Source organism: Rhea pennata, chromosome 15 (genome assembly GCF_028389875.1).
Source record: "Rhea pennata isolate bPtePen1 chromosome 15, bPtePen1.pri, whole genome shotgun sequence".
Classification (NCBI taxonomy): domain Eukaryota; kingdom Metazoa; phylum Chordata; class Aves; order Rheiformes; family Rheidae; genus Rhea; species Rhea pennata.
In genome coordinates, this window is record NC_084677.1 from 15943364 (window position 1) to 15961953 (window position 18590).

Consider the following 18590-nt stretch of genomic DNA (forward strand, 5'->3'; position numbering starts at 1 on the left):
CAGTTTTGCAACTCCCTTTGAATGATATCATCTAGACTGGTTTCTCAGTTTATTATTAAGACTATCCTACAAGTCAGTGTAACAAACCTGATGGGGGTTTGTTGACGGAGGGGTGGAGGAAAATCAAGGTATATACCATGTATTGCTTCTCCCTTATCTGCAAGTCCTGTTACATTGCCAGGAAAGGAAATTGCATTGGCTCAATTCATTCTTGACAAAGCCACACCAGCTAGCATTCACCTTCTCATTTCCTTTTAGATGCTTATAAACTGTTTATTTTTCCTGGGACTAGAAATTAAGCTTACTACTTTATTGCCCCTCAGTATATCTCATTCACGCATCTCTCCTTATTTTTCACAGGCAATTAAGTTTACAAGTCAAGTTTTACAGAAGCCAAATCATCTGATCCAAAGCGGCCTGCAACTCCTCCAGGGAATTAAGAGTAAAGAAATGCAACTGTGTTTCTTTCTATATTCCAGCCACATAGGAGGGAAGGTCCTACAGCTCCTGAATGAGGCAGGAAAAGACTGTTAACCTCTGTGCTGAATAGCTTGGCGTTTTTTTTTTCCCACCTCCCAATCCTTTTGTCTCCAAGAGGGAGAAATGCAGGGAAGGAGTAGCTCTTTACTTTGCTATAACCTCAACCTAACCCGAAGAAGCCAAGATTATCTTTCCTTTTTCCCACTGTCTCCTCCCCCCAGTTACAGGGCTCTGCCCACACCGTGACAGACCCACGCACTAGGCCGCACTGCCCACGCAAACCGCAGCGGCCACGGCATCTCCACACACCCCCGAGCGCCCCGGACCAGGAGACGCCGGGGCTCCCGCTCCCTCCAGCGGGGGTAGACGTGGCCTCCTTTACCCCACAAGGCTAAAATGCACCAGGAAAGACAAACCGACCCTGTCCAGAGAGAATTTAGCGCGTTCTCCAGACCCTAAAACCCCCCGTAACGGAAACCTGCCCGCGCGTTCCCCGCCGCGCATGCGCGCTGCCCCTCCCCGCCCAACGGCCTCCTTTGTGTGTGGTGCGGGCGCGGCGCGCGCGAGGCGCGCCCCCGCCCCGCCCCGCCCCGCGCAGGCGCAGAGCGGCCGCGCAGCGCGCCCCGCTTCTCCCCTCCCCGCCCCGCCCCCGCAGCGCGGCAGCGGCGCAGGCGCAGTCCGCGGGGCGGCCGGCGGGCGGCGCGCAGGCGCAGAGCGCGTTTCCTGGCTCCCTTGTCAGTGCCGGCCCCCCCCCTTTTCCCTCCCCCCCTCCCCTCGGCCTCCGCCGCCGCCGCCGGCCGCTCCCTCTCCCGTCGCCCGGAGCGGAGTCGCGTTGACTGACCAGAGTCCGCGAGTCCCGCTCCGCTCCCGCCGCCTCAGGTGAGCCCCGCGCCGGGGGCGGCCTGCCACCCGCGGAGGGCCACGGGGCCCTGCCGGTACCGCGGGGATGGCGGCGGGGGGGGGGGGATGGATTTACCTCAGCGCGGGCCTGCGCGGGGAGGGGGGAGGGGCGCGCGCGCGGCGTCGCGCGGGGCGGGGGGGGTCGGTTGTGGCGCCGGGGCGGCGGCGGCGGCCCCGTGCGGCGCCCTGAGGGGGCGGCGCGGCCCGGCCCGGCCCGCGCCGCGCGTGGGGCCGCGGGGAGCGCGCACCTACGTCGTGCGGGCCGGCCGGCGCTGAGGCGGGCCGGGGGCTTGCCTGCGAGCGGGTCCCCCCGCGGGAGAGCAGCGCGGCGTGGCTGGGGAGGGGGTGACAGCGGTGCGAGGCAGCCCTCGGCTGCAGGCGCTTCTCGCCCGGGTGTTCGACAATGATGGGAAGGCAGCTGGAAAGAGGCAAAGATTGAGAAGTTACCTCTCTCACACACGTGTTATCGCAGATCCCAAACCCGAATCCCTGCTGGCTGCTTGACCAGCGGTAGCCGCATATCGCATATGTTTTACCCTATTGAGGAATGACAGCAGCTGAGTCCTGTCCTTCCCAACTATGATCTTTCAGCCTGCATGCCCAAGAAGATTGTGCTGTACAAGTCTATAAGATTTCCATATTTTTGCACTGAAATCAAGGACAGTCACTCTGCATTTGGGGAAAAAAAAGATAAAGAATAGCTACACTAAGTACCTTGCTAACAAAGTTAACCTAAGTATACCTTTCTCCTATGTGAGATTCTGAGACTGGCTGCAGGAGGGTATTGAGGATTTTACTGTATATTGATTGTATCAAGATTTTGAGCCAGTTGTGTTTTCTTTAGTGAAGTGCGAGTTTGATTTTGTCTGCGCATTGATAAGAAATAAATATAGCTGGAAGATTTCATTAAGATTTATGTTCCTAAAGAAAATAATGCTGCAAGATTAGACAGAAGAAATAGTAGTGCTTTTTGAGGTCATCATTGATATTCTTTTTTTTATGAGTTTGTTACCAAAACGGGAAGCTGTTGTTCAATACAGGTTATTGTGCTTGAGAAACTCTTTATCACTGAGCAAGGGTGGATCATACCTCTTTCCAAGATAACAACTTTTTGGAACCTCCAGTAGGTTAGTAAGTAAAAAACCCTGACCTAGATATTATTAGGATAGGACTGTATTATTTATACATAGTGCCATCTGTGGAGAAAATTCCAGGGCTGTATTAGAAAGTGTTTTGAAATAGCTACGTTCCTTGGGGAGGGAGGGGGATTGGATGTTTTTACATTTTTATTTCGGAAAGAGTAGAAAAGGCTGAGCATTCCTTGTTGGTAGAACAGCTCTTCAACTTTTCCTGTATATGGAAATGTGCTGCTACTGCATGTTGGCAAGTACGAAGGCAAGATCGTGGAAAAAGCAATTTGCAGACATGTTTTGCTTACATTAACACATGGAATCTCAAATCATGGCTGTCCAAGGTCAAAGGTAACTCAGATTATGTCAACATTCTCACATTAATTAAAAATAATTAATTATTTTGCTTAGCACTGCATATATTTAATAGCTTAGTTTGCTCTGCAGAATATGATTATTAGAAGAATCATGAAATTCATGTCAGTTAAAATTATGAACTGGACTTAAAGCTCATATAGCTGGAAGTTACAATTGAAGTATACTTCAAATGCAATTGTAAGTCACATTTCTTTAATACAGCAGTGCTTGATTTCTTCACAAAAAAATAAAAAAAGTCTTTGCACCTATTTGCATTGGTTGAGGTGCTGTATCATCTCTACTTTAGGATTCTGCATTTCCAGTATGTTTGTTGTACTAGTGGTGTGATAGTAATTGCTAAACTCAGTTAGAACTTACTCATCTTTCATTCACTCCTGAGTTTCTATTGGATTGCCATTCATTTCCTGTTTGCCTCAAATTCCTACCTTGCCCTGAAGTCTCCACCCTCTGCTAACATGGCCATACTTGGGTATGTTGTAATTTCGGGCTAGAATGGGTGTGGATGTCTTGGAATGACATCACAGAGATTTTTTCTTTGTAAATGTATATGTAGAGGTAAAAAGATTTTGATCCATCAGCCAAGAATAAATTGCTGTGAAATTTAGTGGAATATATGGAAGGAAAAAGGAATTGGCAGATCTAAGTTGTATGTTTTGAACTATGCACATTTTAATTATTACAGGTGACCTCGAGCTGTTATAGTGTTATCTTCCATCCATTTATGCTGCTCTTGATTTGTATGGGACGTAGAATATGATACGAGATTTTAAACCGGTTTGTAATTGCTGGCCGGTGCATCTCCAGTTGCAGATTTCAGGGCTGTATTTTTAAATGCTGTTATAAGTTAAGAAAAAAATGGGTATCCAACTTTCCTTTTCTTTTTTTAATAAATTAAAATATTTACAAACTAGACTAATTTAGCTTGTTCTCTTAGTATTTGAATCTCTTGGGGAAGAAAACAGCTATAAAGCAGTTAAGTGCCAGTATTAATGTGAAGAAATTAGTAATTAATTAATAATGTTAGTAATTTTCCCTAGGATATATGTAAATGATTTTATCAAACAATATGTCTGCAGATTATGGTTGTGTATTAATGTTCTGGACATGTCAATTTAATCTTCTGTCATATTAAGAAAGAAAGATTTTATTGTAGTGCTGCCTGTGAGCCTTAATACGTGTCAGAGATTTGAGTCATTTCACTGAGATTTGTACCTAAATGGATTTTTAAAAGTATTCTGTTTTCACAGTAAAATTAATAGCTTTGTTAGACTTGAAGAGAACCTGACTGTCACCTCTGAGGATATACTAAGAAGCGATAGGGTATGACTTTTAGTTTAGTTTATTTTTATATATAATTACAATTAGCTATAGTAAGCAGAACAGTTACAATTCATCTGCCTACTAAAGTTAGCAGGGCATATGGCGAAGGCAGCTTTTTAGCGCTCTTACGTAGTTACTGAGAAAGCTGTCATCTTCTGTGTATAAGTTGTAATAATGGACTGAAACAACTTTGGCAAATGTTGAAGACTTTTTTTTTTAATACTTAATCTGATTTTAAAATGTTTGTTTTCACTTTTACATCTTCCAGCTTTTTCAATTTTTAAAACATAGGAATAACTCTTAATTCGGAATGTCTCTACATCAGTTTTTACTAGAGCCAATCACCTGCCATGCATGGAACAGAGATCGTACTCGTAAGTAATGGATTAGTTTTAATTTATTTTTTTCCCCTTTGTTGTATTCTATTTGCTATCAGTCCATGATCTTGTAATGTTCTGGATCATGTTTAAAGAGGTATGGTCAAGTGTATCGTGCTGCATGCTAAATGCTATGTTTATAATCCAAAATCTTCTAAATCTGCAGTTTTCTAAATCCATTACTGAAACTGTGGTAGTGGATTGAATGAATGAATGTAGTCTTACTAGTGTTTCAGAAGGTTTTTTCTGTTGGTCTGAATCTACATGGAAGTATGACCAAGTTCTTACTCTTTTTGCCTTCCTCCTTTCCCCCACCACAAAGTCCACCCTTTTTTTTAATACCCTAATTCTCTGATAAAGCTTGGATTATTATATTCGAAATATATTGTCTTTCTGTGTGACTGTATCATAGCCATGTTATGACAGTAATTATTTGACGTTATCCTGGGGTGTTGTCCTCTGATTTACAAAACACATGTAATACTTGGAAATTTGAGGCTAGAGTATAGAATATTTTGAAAAGTCTTTCCCAATAAAGCATTTGGTATTAAAAAGCCTTCTTTGCTATTAGATTGTTTGTTGTCTCCCTCCAGAGATTGCCATTAGCCCTAATAATCATGAAGTCCACATCTATAAGAAGAGTGGGAACCAGTGGGTAAAAGCCCATGAGCTAAAGGAACATAACGGACATATTACAGGTAAGAGAAGAATATATTGTGCCAGACATGACTAAGGACATTCTTTACCTTTGGCAGCCCCCTTCTTCCCTGAGCCCGAGTATCCAAACAGGAAATCTGCAAGTGTCAAGTAAATAGATCTTTTCATAGGCTGGCATACTCACTTTATGGAGAGTTTTACAGCATTTTCCTGAACTGTGTGCAGCAAACATTAGAAAGAAAAAGATATATTTGGGCCTTTCTTTGGTTATCTTTTATTTATTTTTCATCCATATTAACATAATGAGAATCAATTTTCTGTCTTATCGAGTAATCCAGCTGTATCACAAGCTCTCCTGGTGAAACGTGCTGCTCTAATTCAAATGCTGTTATTAATCCTCATCAAGTATATAACTATTGTGTTGCTTTCTGGTTTTTGATGGCAATAAGTAACTTTTTTTTAACAACTGTGTAAGTACTTCATTTCACCAACTTTATCAATGCATCTCTTTGCTATAGTACTTTGGCTATAGGTTAATAAGTATTTAAAGTTGCCATAGCTGCTGAGAGAAGCAGTCCTTCCCTTCCTCTGTGCTGATGCAGAAGAATATTTGTGTAGCATTCTCAGTGAGCAGAAAGAATGGGGGTTACCTTTCAAACACAGATGCATGAGAAAAGCCTTAAGAACTGACTTTGCTAGGTGAAAAGGAAGTAAGCAAAAAATCTTTACTAAAATTCTACTGAAGAGGTGAATAGCTTCTATACCTGTGTTTTATTTTTTTTGGCAAAACAGAAATCCTACAGAAAGTTAACTTCCTTTTCAAACTGAACTTTTTAATTCGCATCCAATATAATATCCTTCATTGCTAACAACCTACAGTTTTACGCTGTTCTTCCAGTTTGTATTTTCAGAAACCTGTGCTGCTGCTGAAGTTATACATCATAGAAGTCAGTGAGGAGATGTTAGAGGCAGTGATGTTTAGCAGCTTGATGGTGCAATGATGGGACTTTTAGTAGACTTTTTAGAAATGTGAGTGTAGAAACCTCTTCCACGTTTAAATAGTAATCTTTAAGCTTTGACATTAATACCCTATCTAAAAAAATACTGCTGTTCGGTTCTGATACATCTACCCTTCCAGTCTCGTTCAGGTTCAGGAGGAGACAATGTGGGTTATACTTCACATTTTAACACTTTTTCCAATGCAGGTGGCTGGAAATCTGTTTTTCGAGGAAAGTGTAGTTCTAGGGTAAAATTCCACTTAGATGAGTCTTGAAATGGTCAATCTTGGACTTGAAACATCTGAGTATATATTACTGCAGACCCAGAATATCTGTAGATCCAGAATGAAAATGTAAGAGCTATCAGGATGAGTCACAAGGTGTTATATTTAAAATGGAATTATCCTGTGGTAGTCTTTCAATTTGCTATTTTTTCCTTGGTGATATTTTTATAAGGGCTTTATTCTCTAAAGAAATGAAAGTAATTAATATAAGCACTTTTCCAAACCAGCAATATCCTTTTTTTCTGTTCTCAACTCAGTAATGGGCAGAAGCATCTGCCCGATGGGAGTATGCAGGAACTTTAGGTAATTTATCTGGTTCTTACTGTCAGAGAGCACAGCTGTTTATGCTCTTTTGTGAAGAGTCACTGGGATTGAATTTACAAATGACGTGCCATTCCCCAAAGGCTTGTCTCTGCATTTTTCTTGTACCTATTGGCAATAGAGAAAAGCCAAATATTCATGACTTTGGAAAAGACCCATCTCTGCTTCCTTGCATAGCATATACCTTTGGAATACTAAATGCTGTGTTCATCTTCAAAAGAAGACTTAGGCTGTGGTTAGACTACTGAGACAGACTGATCAAACCATTCACTGCCTCCAACAGAAGTGGTTTTGCTGCTGCCCCTCTAGCTTCCGATCACAAAGGACAAAGTCCTTTGTTTTGCCTTCCTGTGTCTTGATTCTGAGACTTGCAGCAAGCTGCTTCAATTCACTAACTGTAGAATGTTATTCACTCTTTTTGCTGGGTTAGTTTTCTGCTAAGTTGAAAAGCTGAGCTGGCTCACGATGAAGTCAGAGCAGCACTGCTGCTGGTGCAAGGGAGGTGATGGGAAAGAGGTTAAAAGAGGCAGGATTCCCGCTTTCAAAAGCAGTGCTAGATTGACTCATGTAATTGTTTTCAGACTACCAGATTCCTGAAAATTGGAATTTTGAAGCGTAAGCCTATTTTGAAATAGAGTGCATATGAACTGTATGGTACAAATTGGTACAAATTCTTTCTGTATATTTTGTTCTTTTTTCCATTTATGTGCTTCAGGGAATACAGTTACAACAAACAGTTGAAATATAATTTCATGGCAGGAGAATTAAGGATTGCACACTGCAAAGGGGGATGCTAAAGAAAAGATGAAAAGTAACGCTCCCATGAACCTTTCCAGTTGAAAATATTTTCATTGCATAGGAAATGAAAGAAGTGATGGCAGGTTTATCAGAGACTGTCTTACAGTGATCCTTTACATTTGTTATTTTTGCTTGGTAAACTTTTTTATTTTTTGTGGCACGGCTTCAATAGTCATTGAATACATGGAAAGGTTCTATCAGTACATAAAGACCGATAAATTCTAACCAGAAAAACCACTATTATCTAAACTTTTAGACCATGACTGTGATCTGGCAGCAAATATGTTAGAGATTTGTGCATGCTTTGAGAATTGCTACGTTTTTGCTATTGAAACAGGGACCTCTTCCAGAAGTCAGTAATTGAAAGGAGAGTGCTGACAGAGGAATCTTAGCCAGTCTGCAGAGCTCCACCTGTTGGTCAGCTTTCAGAGCTGTCTTCCTTAGTAGACAAATCCTGTTTGGATTTGGGATCTGCAATTTTGATGAAAGCAAGAGAGAGAAACTAATATCTGTAATAACTTAAAATAGTGTCTGTAGAATAAGTGACCCAAGGGAATACTATTGTAACATTAACTATCTCTGTGGTAGAAAACTGTGAAGATTGTCTCTAATTTTAGCTTGCTGTAGGGCAAACAACATAAAGGGAAAAGATTATTAATGTGAGGTTTAAATTGCAGGTATTGACTGGGCTCCCAAAAGTGATCGCATTGTAACTTGTGGTGCGGACCGTAATGCCTACGTCTGGAGTCAGAAAGATGGCGTGTGGAAGCCAACCCTCGTGATTCTGAGGATTAATCGTGCAGCCACCTTTGTGAAATGGTCTCCCTTGGAGAATAAATTCGCTGTAGGAAGTGGAGCCAGACTTATATCTGTGTGCTACTTTGAATCTGAAAATGATTGGTGAGCTGTTTGAATTTGATTTCCATTTATATCTTTAAGATTTGCTTGGGAAAGCTAAAGCCTGGAGTTTAGTGGTGGTACCTAGTTTACTATTTTACTAATTCTTGAAGTCTTCAGAATATTGAGAGGGCTAGGTTGCATCAGTTCTATCATGGACTTCCTACATCCTTTGGAAAAGATTCATTGTTTTAATTCTGTACTCGTGTGCTGCCCCTTCCCCCCCCCCCCGCAAAGAGCCTTGGACTTGGTCTGTTTTCAGGTTATATACATGTCAGCATGAATGTGTTCTAATTGGCTGCCATAAACACATTTTGCTTTTCTAAAAGTGCCAAGAAATTCTCTAGACCAGAAATTTCTCTGCCACAAGTGTATAGTTGAAAAAAACCAAATATTTCCTTCCCCCTAGTTGAATGAAGAAACTGTGACTCCAGTCTTCCATCTCCATTATTTTGGACCATTTCTTGTCATTAAAGAATTCAAGTCTGTCAGTTATCTCCAGGATGGTCCATTTAGCAGATGTTGAAGCTTGTTACCTACCTGCTCCATATTCTGTCCATACATTCTTATTAGAGTTTATAGATTTCAGATAGGACTATTAGAAATATTTCTTATTAACATTTTTTCTCATTGGAATCTAAACTTAGTACTTTTGATTTTAGTGAAGTCATCATTGGAGATGCTTTTACTGTCATCTGTTAATTAAATCAATATGTTAAGTAGCAATTATTTTGGATTGCATAAACATGCATAAAAACACGGGTTTCTCTGCCTACCATTCTGTATGTAGTCTTCCATCTGGAGATAGTAAACAAGAAGACCATCTGTAAAATTTATTCTAAAGATTGTCTTGAACTTGTTGCTTTCTAAAATATTTGGTTGTTAACATTTTCTCCACTTCACTTGTCTGCAGAAGAATTGAACTCCCATATGTTGAAGACAGACAATTTTAACGTGATCCTTTTACGTGTCCCTTAAACTGCTTGTTCATGGTAGAAGTAAATCCAAAGAAAAAGTTCCATCAGCTCAAAGGCCATCTAGTGAATAACAGATTTCATTACTCTTTTGTAAACTATTTTAACAAACTAAATCTAGTGAGACACGTTTAGGCTCAGTTAGCTTATGTTGATGTATTCAACATCAGGAACACTCTTCGCTGTGCTTTAAATAATCAGGATAAGTAAACTGGTCATATTATTAGTGGTTTACGTGTTTCTTTGGGGGGTTTATAATTACTGTATAATCAATGTAAAGACTAGAAGAGTCAGTAAGTAACAGAGACCACTGTAAAATTCAGTGGAGGGAGTTGGAGAGGAAATATACTTAGTGGTCTAAGAAAACAGTGCTTCTTAGTTCCATATCACAATTGATGATGAGCTCCTGTTCATAGGATATAAGGAACCAGACAATTACTACACCAAATTCATGTTAATGAGTTCAGTCTGATATATTATAAAAATTGGCTAGAAAAGGGATTCAAATGAATTCATAGGATTCAAATGAAAATATGTAGATATATATTCAACAAGAGTTTGTTTATACTGTTTAAAATTTTAAACTATAGATGGGAATCTGCACTCTTTCAAATTACTTTAGACAGTTAAGTATATGAAAGAGTTGAGCATAATGCAAGTTTTCTTGCAAAACTGACATGTTCAGTCATTGACTAGGGTATTTTTTCCTTCATTTTCTTCTTTCTTTCTTTTTTTTTCCCTAGGACATATTTCATGCTTTGAGGGACTCTAGTGAAATATTTTTCTATTCATTTTACTTCTTTTTTATTCAGGTGGGTGAGCAAGCACATTAAAAAGCCCATTCGTTCCACTGTCCTTAGCCTGGACTGGCACCCGAACAATGTTTTGCTGGCTGCTGGATCCTGTGACTTCAAGTGCAGGTAAGAGAAAATAAAGCATCTGTAAATGAATTTGGGTTGCTAGTTCAAATTAGTCAGTAACACAAGTGTGTTAATCATACATGTGCCATCAGAATGGAAGACAGCTCATCACATACTAATGCTGTTACTAAAATACTCAGCTTAAGAGACTTTGCTTTTGGTGCCACTGCGTGCAGACTTGAACTACTAACATTTCTCTGCTGAGGAATCCATATGAATTTAGTAAAATCGTAGGTTGCTTTACTAGCAATGCACTGGAATACTACTAATATACTAAGTGCTCAGATCTACTTAGGCCAAATTAAACTAACAAGTGCTATTTTGTAGAAAAGCACCATTGCTAGTTAGTTTGAATTTAAAAAGCAATATCATAATGCCAGTTCCAAAGTCAGAGTAACTCAGCACTTCCAGAATGTATCTCACCTTCTTCCTTCTGAGCCACTTGTTTTCTCTCCTTCGCCTGTGCTAGCCTTAACATTCCTGCAGCTATTTGATAAGCAAGGTCAGGGAATTGATCCACCTGAAGCTCAGCATAACAAAATAGTACTATTTTTAAAAGAACGTTAAGAAAAAGACTGGCATAAGCAGACTGGCATTTGAGATGGACAGAGTATTCTGACAAGCTGTTTATGAAATTACAGTGTAAAGGATAGGTCCTACAAGTTGCTCTGTGTTGAGCACTTGGGTTCCCTGCAATGAGGTTTGCATGAGGAACTGTCTGCAGCATGGTTGACCTTTATTCATATTTTACTGAATCACTGGCACCTTGAATAATAAGGAAAGATGCTTTTTTTTTTAAAGCAGAATTTTCCTTTATATAATAGGGTAATTTTAAGCTTCAAAGAGTGTACTAAAAATGACTAAGAAGAAGTGGGAGGGAAAGATGGGACCAACTATTATATTCCTTATTTCAGAATGAAAGCTATACAACTAATGTCTCGATCCTTTGATACCTTTATATCTAAGAAGAGGTTTAAAACTGAAACAGAACAAGAAGAGGAGGATTGTCTCCATTCTGTGCCTTATCTACATTTCTAATCAGATAAACTATACATATTCACTTCGTATTCCTAAAATGTGCTATAAAAAATTCTCATTCATCTTCCAGAACCAACATCTTTTCGCATGTCAACCTAGGTCAGCTGATATATGGATCTGTTACTTCAAATTTTCAGCTCTTCTGTCTTAGAGTTTTTTCCAGTGCTTGTTATGTGCATTGGATCCCTGATTATCTCTCCTTTCCTCTTTTCATTGAGAAGTCAGGTGTGAATCATTTTCTTTTAATGTTTTTTTTTAGATTTTTGTTTTAAGAAAATCCAGATGCAGTTGAATCAATTTCCTCCATGTGTTTTCTAGAAGACTTGCTTTGTCTTGTGTTTCCCATCAGAAAACTCATTCTGACCTGCATCTCATTTCTCTTAAAATGATGTATATTCAAAAATGGATTTTGGTAAAACAGTTGGAAAACTTCCTGCTCTTGTTTAAAACTGTACTTTAGGATGAATCATTTAATAATCTTGCCTCTTTTATCACAGAAATCGCACAGAAACATTAAAGGAAGAAAGGAAAATTAATGGAGATGGGTACTGTTTTTATGATTAGATTGCTTCCCCAAACCCACGAAGAATCTTCTCTTTGCTAAAGATGAACGAAGAGCTTTAGAATTCCATTCTAGGAAATGTTCAGTTGTGTATTAAAGATAATAAAGGTAGCTGGGCCTGAAGTATGCATCTGTTCTAGATGGTTCTGAAGAAAATTATGAAATGGATTGGCCAAAGCCACTGGCAGCTAATAAGCAGCTAAGTGGGAGACATTTTGGAAAAAGAATGGAGGGCGGAAGAGATTCCAGGTTGATAGGTATTCAGCAGAGTTTTTTTGGTGGCTGGCCTAGATGAGCTCCTCTTCCATTTGTCTTTAGAATAAAATATATATATATGTATGTATATATCTTAACAGCACCACGTAGATGAGAATTTTATATTTTTGCTGGGACATGTTGCTGTGGGGATAAAAGTCATTCTCCAATGTTCTTTGAAGGCTGGGACCTTCAAACCAAGATGGTTTTGGTTTTAAAATAGAAGGAGATTTTAGTAAGTGAAAATACTTTTCTTTTTTCTTTTTTTTCTTTTTTTTTTAATATGTATATACACCAACAGTTATCTTCTAGGTCTCTCACTACTTAGAAACTGTTTTCTTCTGCCTAGTGTCAAAGGCTGTTGCTTTAAATGTCTCATCCTATTTCCACAGATTGAGAACCATCTTTTCAGATGGTCCTTTAAAATTAAGTTTGTTGAAGGATTATCATTAAATTATAATTAAACTGATATGGCTAACTATAAATTCATACTTACTCTTTGAAAATCTGTACCTAGTATAGCTGCAGTAGAACCTTTCTTCTTCCAAGTGATCACCTTTATTTGAATAAACTGAATATAAGTATCTTTTTGAAGAGCATGCTGCACATGTAAGGAGGAAGGAGAGTAACATTTGCTTTAACTCAGTATAAAATAATTCTTTGTGTTTTACTGTAATCATGAATGTCAGATCACTGCTTTTCTTTTATATTGAAATGTTTCTCTGGTAGTAGTATGGTGTAACTCACTTGCTACTCCTGTTCAATGGACTCTTATCCTATGCTTGTGATGTCCCAGTAACTTCCATGGTAACAGTCAAGAACACCATATTGTGGCATGTCTGAATCATGCAGAAAGAATTTGGTGAAAGGGGGAGGCTTTCTATTTAAACATACCTCAAAAATTGTAGTGCTGGGAAAAAAAGCTGTAAAAACATTGTGGTATTTCAGGTTTTTGAGGCATTCTTTCAGTAATGAGCCAGAATAAGGTGGCACAGAGCCTCTTTGGCATTTAAATATCAGTTCTCTTTCTCTGAAATCCTACTAAAAGGTGAATGTTCTTAAAACATGGGTAATTTTGTAGGTGTTTGTATTAGCTGCTAATTATATATTGTAACTCTTGATTTTTCTCTAACTGAAGAATTAGCTCTGAGGGTCATTAGCACTGCAGAAGGATGAAAGGGAGATCTTAGCACAGTGGAAAATGCAAGTACAATACATATTTTTATGCCACCTTCTGGAAAAAAAGGAGAGAGAATCAGAATATAACACTTATGAGAAACCTATATTCATTGCACCCTTTGTACTATAGCTTTCTCTCTGTATACTAAAGTTTCCTAGCCAGTAATGGCTTGTTGTTTAAAAAATACTGTAGTGGTAGAATTTTGGTAGAATTGGGATGTATCTAGTTGCTTCCGGTGTGAAATACGCAACTCCCAGGAGTTTTTTCTGTCTATGTTCATGCAGAAATCTTTCATTTGCAGGGTTTTTTCTGCTTACATTAAGGAAGTCGATGAAAAACCAGCCAGTACACCATGGGGCTCCAAGATGCCTTTTGGACAGCTGATGTCAGAATTTGGTGGTGCTGGAAGCGGCGGATGGGTGCATAGTGTCAGTTTTTCTGCCAGCGGTAACCGCCTAGCTTGGGTCAGTCATGATAGTACAGTGTCAGTTGCTGATGCATCAAAAAATATGATGTGAGTATGCTCTTTTTGTTAGTTATTAGCAAACAACTCTTTTTGTTAGTTTTTAGCTTAGTTTGAGAAACTTAGAATATAATACAAATTTCTTACAAGGATTGTTCTGTGAAGGTACAGTCATTTGCTTTGAAAGTAAAAAATGTGGTGTGCTCTGGTGGCTGGGGAACCAGTATTTCCTCATAAATAGATCCAAGAGTCTAGGCGAAACATGTCCACTCCGTAACTACCAATACTCTGTCCCTACCAGGGATCTGGAAAATAAGTTGCTCATTTTATGAAATTTCAGTTCTGTCCTTTGGCCTTAAGGCACCGTTGTTGCAAGGCTTTAACTTACCTCCTCAAATTCAACAACATATTTTATTAGCCATGCATCCAACTGCTCTTCTTTATCCTAGTAACTTTTCAGTCTCCATGACTTTCTAACCAAGAAGGAAGAGATTCCATGTACATTTTAATAGCAGAAATCTCTTGCTGTTCATCCAGGCATTGCTGTACTTAATTTTGAATTATGACTCTGATGGCAAAAGTTGTATAACTAGCTGCCTAGGAATATTGTTAAGTATAAAGTGATTTAGAAATCTAGTAAATTTTTAGCCTTTCAGTTAATTCTTATTTATTGTAAAATCACAAAAGTTAACTTATTTAACATGCAGGTTTTTTCCTCCTAAAGAGATGACATTAAGTGCTAAAACTTCAGGTGTTTTATGTTATAAATGAAATTAATAGTTTCATCAGCACTTTCTATTTCAGTATTCTTTATAAAGTGTTGCTATTGTTTATACGTAGAATGCTAGATGATTTCAGCATTTCACTTGAAAAACTTCATGTTTCATATAGAACTTTCAGGACAGTGATTAGGTTAAAAAATCCTTTATTACAAATTACAATCTTCTGACGTTCTGGTGTCACTTCAGGACAACAACTAAGCTACACTGACTTATTTTCCAATAATCCATGTCTGGAAACAGTATCTTTTATGTTCTATTGGAGCCAAAGATGAGAGGTTTCAATTAAATCCTTTAACAAATGTTCTTGTGTTCAGGGTTTCACAGCTGAAAACAGAGTTCCTCCCACTTCTGAGTGTGTCATTTGTCTCTGAGAACAGCATGGTGGCAGCTGTAAGTGTCTATTATTTTCTCCTTGTAGAGTGTCACAGTATTTTGGAGAGGGAGAAGTGGCATACATTGTGAAGTTGGTAGTAGAAACTTCTTCAATAGTGTCAGCCTTTGCATTTCTGCAATTAAAGGTATTAGAAAGAAACTCTCCTTATAATTAGATGCTTATATTTCTTGACATGCTTTCCTGATGTCTGGTTGCAGGGTCACGACTGCTGCCCGATGCTCTTTAACTGTGATGACCGTGGCTTGCTGACCTTCATTTCCAAACTAGACATTCCAAAACAGAGCATCCAGCGCAATATTTCTGCCATGGAACGCTTCCGAAACATGGATAAAAGAGCCACTACAGAAGACCGTAACACTACTTTGGAGACACTGCACCAAAACAGTATAACGTGAGTGTCTCAGAAGTCAAAATGAGGGGAAGGAGTTTTCTTTCAAGCTGCTTTGGGAACTTGAATTTGCCATATCAACTATCAATTTCTGGGCCTTGCATGGAAGCTGGTAAAATTAATCATTAACACTGCGTGCAGGCAATCTCTGCTTGCTTGTGCTTATTGAGTTCAGTAACTTGTATACAGCCTATCTTATCAAATATGTAGTTCGCCAAAGGTTGATAACATGACAAAATCCAGTCAGCAGACTGAAACAAGAATGTTTCCGTGTGTGTGTGTGTGTGTGTGTGTGTGTGTGTGTGTGTGTGTCGAAAGGAATGATTCAGGTTAATTGAATAAAATAATGAATTTAAAAGAAGTGCATGAGCCCAGAAGATGCTAGCATTTCTGCAGCAATTTGCTTTTATCCAGGGAAATACTTAGACTACAGCCATCATACACTAAAAGAGCTTTCGGCATCCTTTGCTTTGTTTACTTTTCTGAAGCACTGTACCAAAAATCTAGTATAGATATGCTATATTCATGTCTGTCTTTGGGAGAGTGGGAGTTGAATTCTATCCAAATTTCCCTTCTTTCTGGCTCTCTGGAATGGGCATCTGTCTTAAAGCTATCACTCTATTTTCAGCCAAGTGTCTATTTATGAGATAGACAAACGAGATTGTCGTAAATTCTGCACCACTGGCATTGATGGAGCAATGACCATCTGGGATTTCAAGGTATGTTTTTACTACCATGTTTGCACAAACTGTATGTGGTAGTGTTTTTAATCTCTTGCATCTGTTGCTGGGGCTCAGCCCTAATGCAAGTTGTATTAGCACTAGGAAATATGGACTGGGATATTCAGGGCCACTAACAAACTCCATAAGGAAGACAGAACTAAGATTTAGCATAAATACAGATATACTTTGCTTAGTAGATGGTCATAATCCAGACTTATTTTTTTTAATTGGATCACTTATGTTCCTGTAGGAATCCTGATAATTCTTTTCTTTTCTGACCTTTACCGTAGCCACAGTCAGGTTAGAATGATCATTGGCGCAAGAAGATCTCTTCTGCTCCTACCTGTTTGCACTCACTTTCTTTCTGAAAAGCAGGGTCATGCACTCAATTAATTTATTGAAATAGTAAGAACTTACCTAAACCAATTAGGAAGTACAGTAAGCACTATATTGAAAATCCTAGATGAGATTCAAGCAAGCACTCAAGTACTTGCTTTGTTGGGACTGGCCAACAGAGGTCTCTGCTCACCTGCCCAAGCTTTTGGTTACAGTTCTACACAAGCTTTTAGGAAAAAATTTGTCTGTATTCCAGTAATGCCTGAAAGCTAGGTAGGGACAGATGCTAAGGAACTGAGATTATAAACTGATTTAGTGCAGTTTCTGAGGGAAGGAGAGGGAACTCATTGGCCTGTATATGCAGGAGTTTGGAATGAATAATCATAATGGTTTCTAGCCCTTGGATACAAGTCTAATCTCAACTACCCTCTTTGTTTTGCACCTCTTTTAATGTCCACCTTTACACAGAATTGTCCAACATAGGATACTGTAGCAGTTTGTGACTAAGATTTTCTCTCTTTCAAGACCTTAGAGTCCTCTATTCAAGGTCTACGAATCATGTGAAGTTGGATTTTCGTGATCTAGCAGGACAAACTGCTTGACAGAATGCAGCTCCCACATCTGCACAGACTCGAAAAGGGAGGAGGAAGGCAGAGTATTTGGAAACACTGAGAAAATACAGCTTGACAGATTTTCTTTTGAATCTAAATTTGGTGAATTGTGTTGGTTTCGAAATCAGCTGTGATTGTTCTTTTTTTTTTTTTTTTTTTTGGTTGGTTGTTTCATTCCATTCTTTACCAAAGCTGCTCCTTAAGTAGTTTATTGCAGGAAGTTATGAATCACTAACTTAAAAGGGGAATTTTATGTAAATTGTCTGCTAGAAATAATAATAATAATAATAATAATAATAATAAAAAAGGAAAAACAGATTCTTTTGTGTTTTGATTCTTATTAACTGATTGAAAAAAAGAAAGGGTATTATGGGAAGAAAAGCAAGTAAAGAGGGTGAAATACCCTGACATGATTTTCTGGCCTCAAAAGGGGAAGAGTTCATCTTAACTGAAAGTTTCTTAAAAGTTCACAAATGAAGATGAACCAGCTAGACTTCTTTTAGGGAAATTACTGCCTTGAAGAATGTGGTAATTTTGGACAACGCATGACTTTTGTCCTACTACCTCCTAATTCTGTCTCTCTGGCATTGAATCCAGTAATCTAGTAATAATAGCAAATTAAACCAAGTATCTTTTTCATTCAGTTTAGTGGATCATAGTTCTCTGAAGGCATATAACCGGAATTATTTGTAGCTAGCTTTTATGATTTGTACAAAGACTTCTCACTGTGCAGTGCGTAGGATAAAGAATGGAAGAGTGCATGCAAAACGCGAGGCAAAAATCTGCTGAGCCAAATCTTAGGAGGATAAATTAAAAATAAATTGCCTGTTAAGTGCATGTGATCACGCAGGCCTGCAGATTGTATTAGAGCTGAGTGCTCTGCATATAAAACTGTTTATAATGACCAGGAAGAAATTGGCTACTTCTACTGGTATGAATAGCACGCAATAGCTGCTGTACAGATCCTTTGTCTCCAGGTGGCTGTATCTTTTGAAGTTTAGTTCTGAGCTGTGGTAACTCACTGAGGCACTTACACATGACTTACTATTCAGATGGTCCCATTAAGATAACTGTATTGCTGCTTTGAGGTTTGATCCAGGCTGTGCTCTGGAGAGGATTATCTGGCTCAGGCTATTGCTTCACAGAGTTTGAGACTTTTGCATTTCATTTCTGAAAATGTAGAAGTTTCTTAAAAAAAAAAAAAAGAAAAAACAAAAATAACTTTATAACTTCCTCTAGAACCAGAATGTTTCTTCATACATTGCTTGTGTCTCAGTTCCGGATGATTGAAAAGGGAGGGTGGAAGACAAGCCCACAGAATGGACAGCTTCTGTTGTATTTCTGTAGGTGAACTGTGCCCATCGCAGAGAAAGATCATTTTCAGGTGAAATGTTTGTTGCATGCAGAGAATTGGCTGTTTTTCAG

The 18590-nt window shown here is 39.0% G+C and overlaps 1 protein-coding gene across 3 annotated transcripts; it reads left to right on the forward strand.

The window, feature by feature from the left end:
* Positions 1 to 1230: 1230 nt before the first annotated feature.
* Positions 1231 to 17483, forward strand: ARPC1A (actin related protein 2/3 complex subunit 1A). 3 transcript variants are annotated; one of them, XM_062588416.1, is made up of 11 exons: positions 1231 to 1359; positions 2717 to 2861; positions 4477 to 4582; positions 5179 to 5283; positions 8321 to 8543; positions 10327 to 10434; positions 13771 to 13983; positions 15029 to 15104; positions 15306 to 15499; positions 16125 to 16215; positions 17080 to 17483. In XM_062588416.1, the coding sequence occupies exons 3-11, from the start codon at positions 4519 to 4521 to the stop codon at positions 17116 to 17118; spliced, it is 1113 nt and encodes a 370-aa protein (XP_062444400.1). In that variant the 5' UTR covers positions 1231 to 1359; positions 2717 to 2861; positions 4477 to 4518; the 3' UTR covers positions 17119 to 17483. The 3 variants fall into 3 exon arrangements, with proteins under 3 accessions (XP_062444400.1, XP_062444399.1, XP_062444401.1); XM_062588415.1 differs by lacking the exon at positions 2717 to 2861; XM_062588417.1 differs by lacking the exons at positions 1231 to 1359; positions 2717 to 2861 and having other exon boundaries at positions 4479 to 4582; positions 5157 to 5283.
* The last annotated feature ends 1107 nt before the right edge of the window (positions 17484 to 18590 follow it).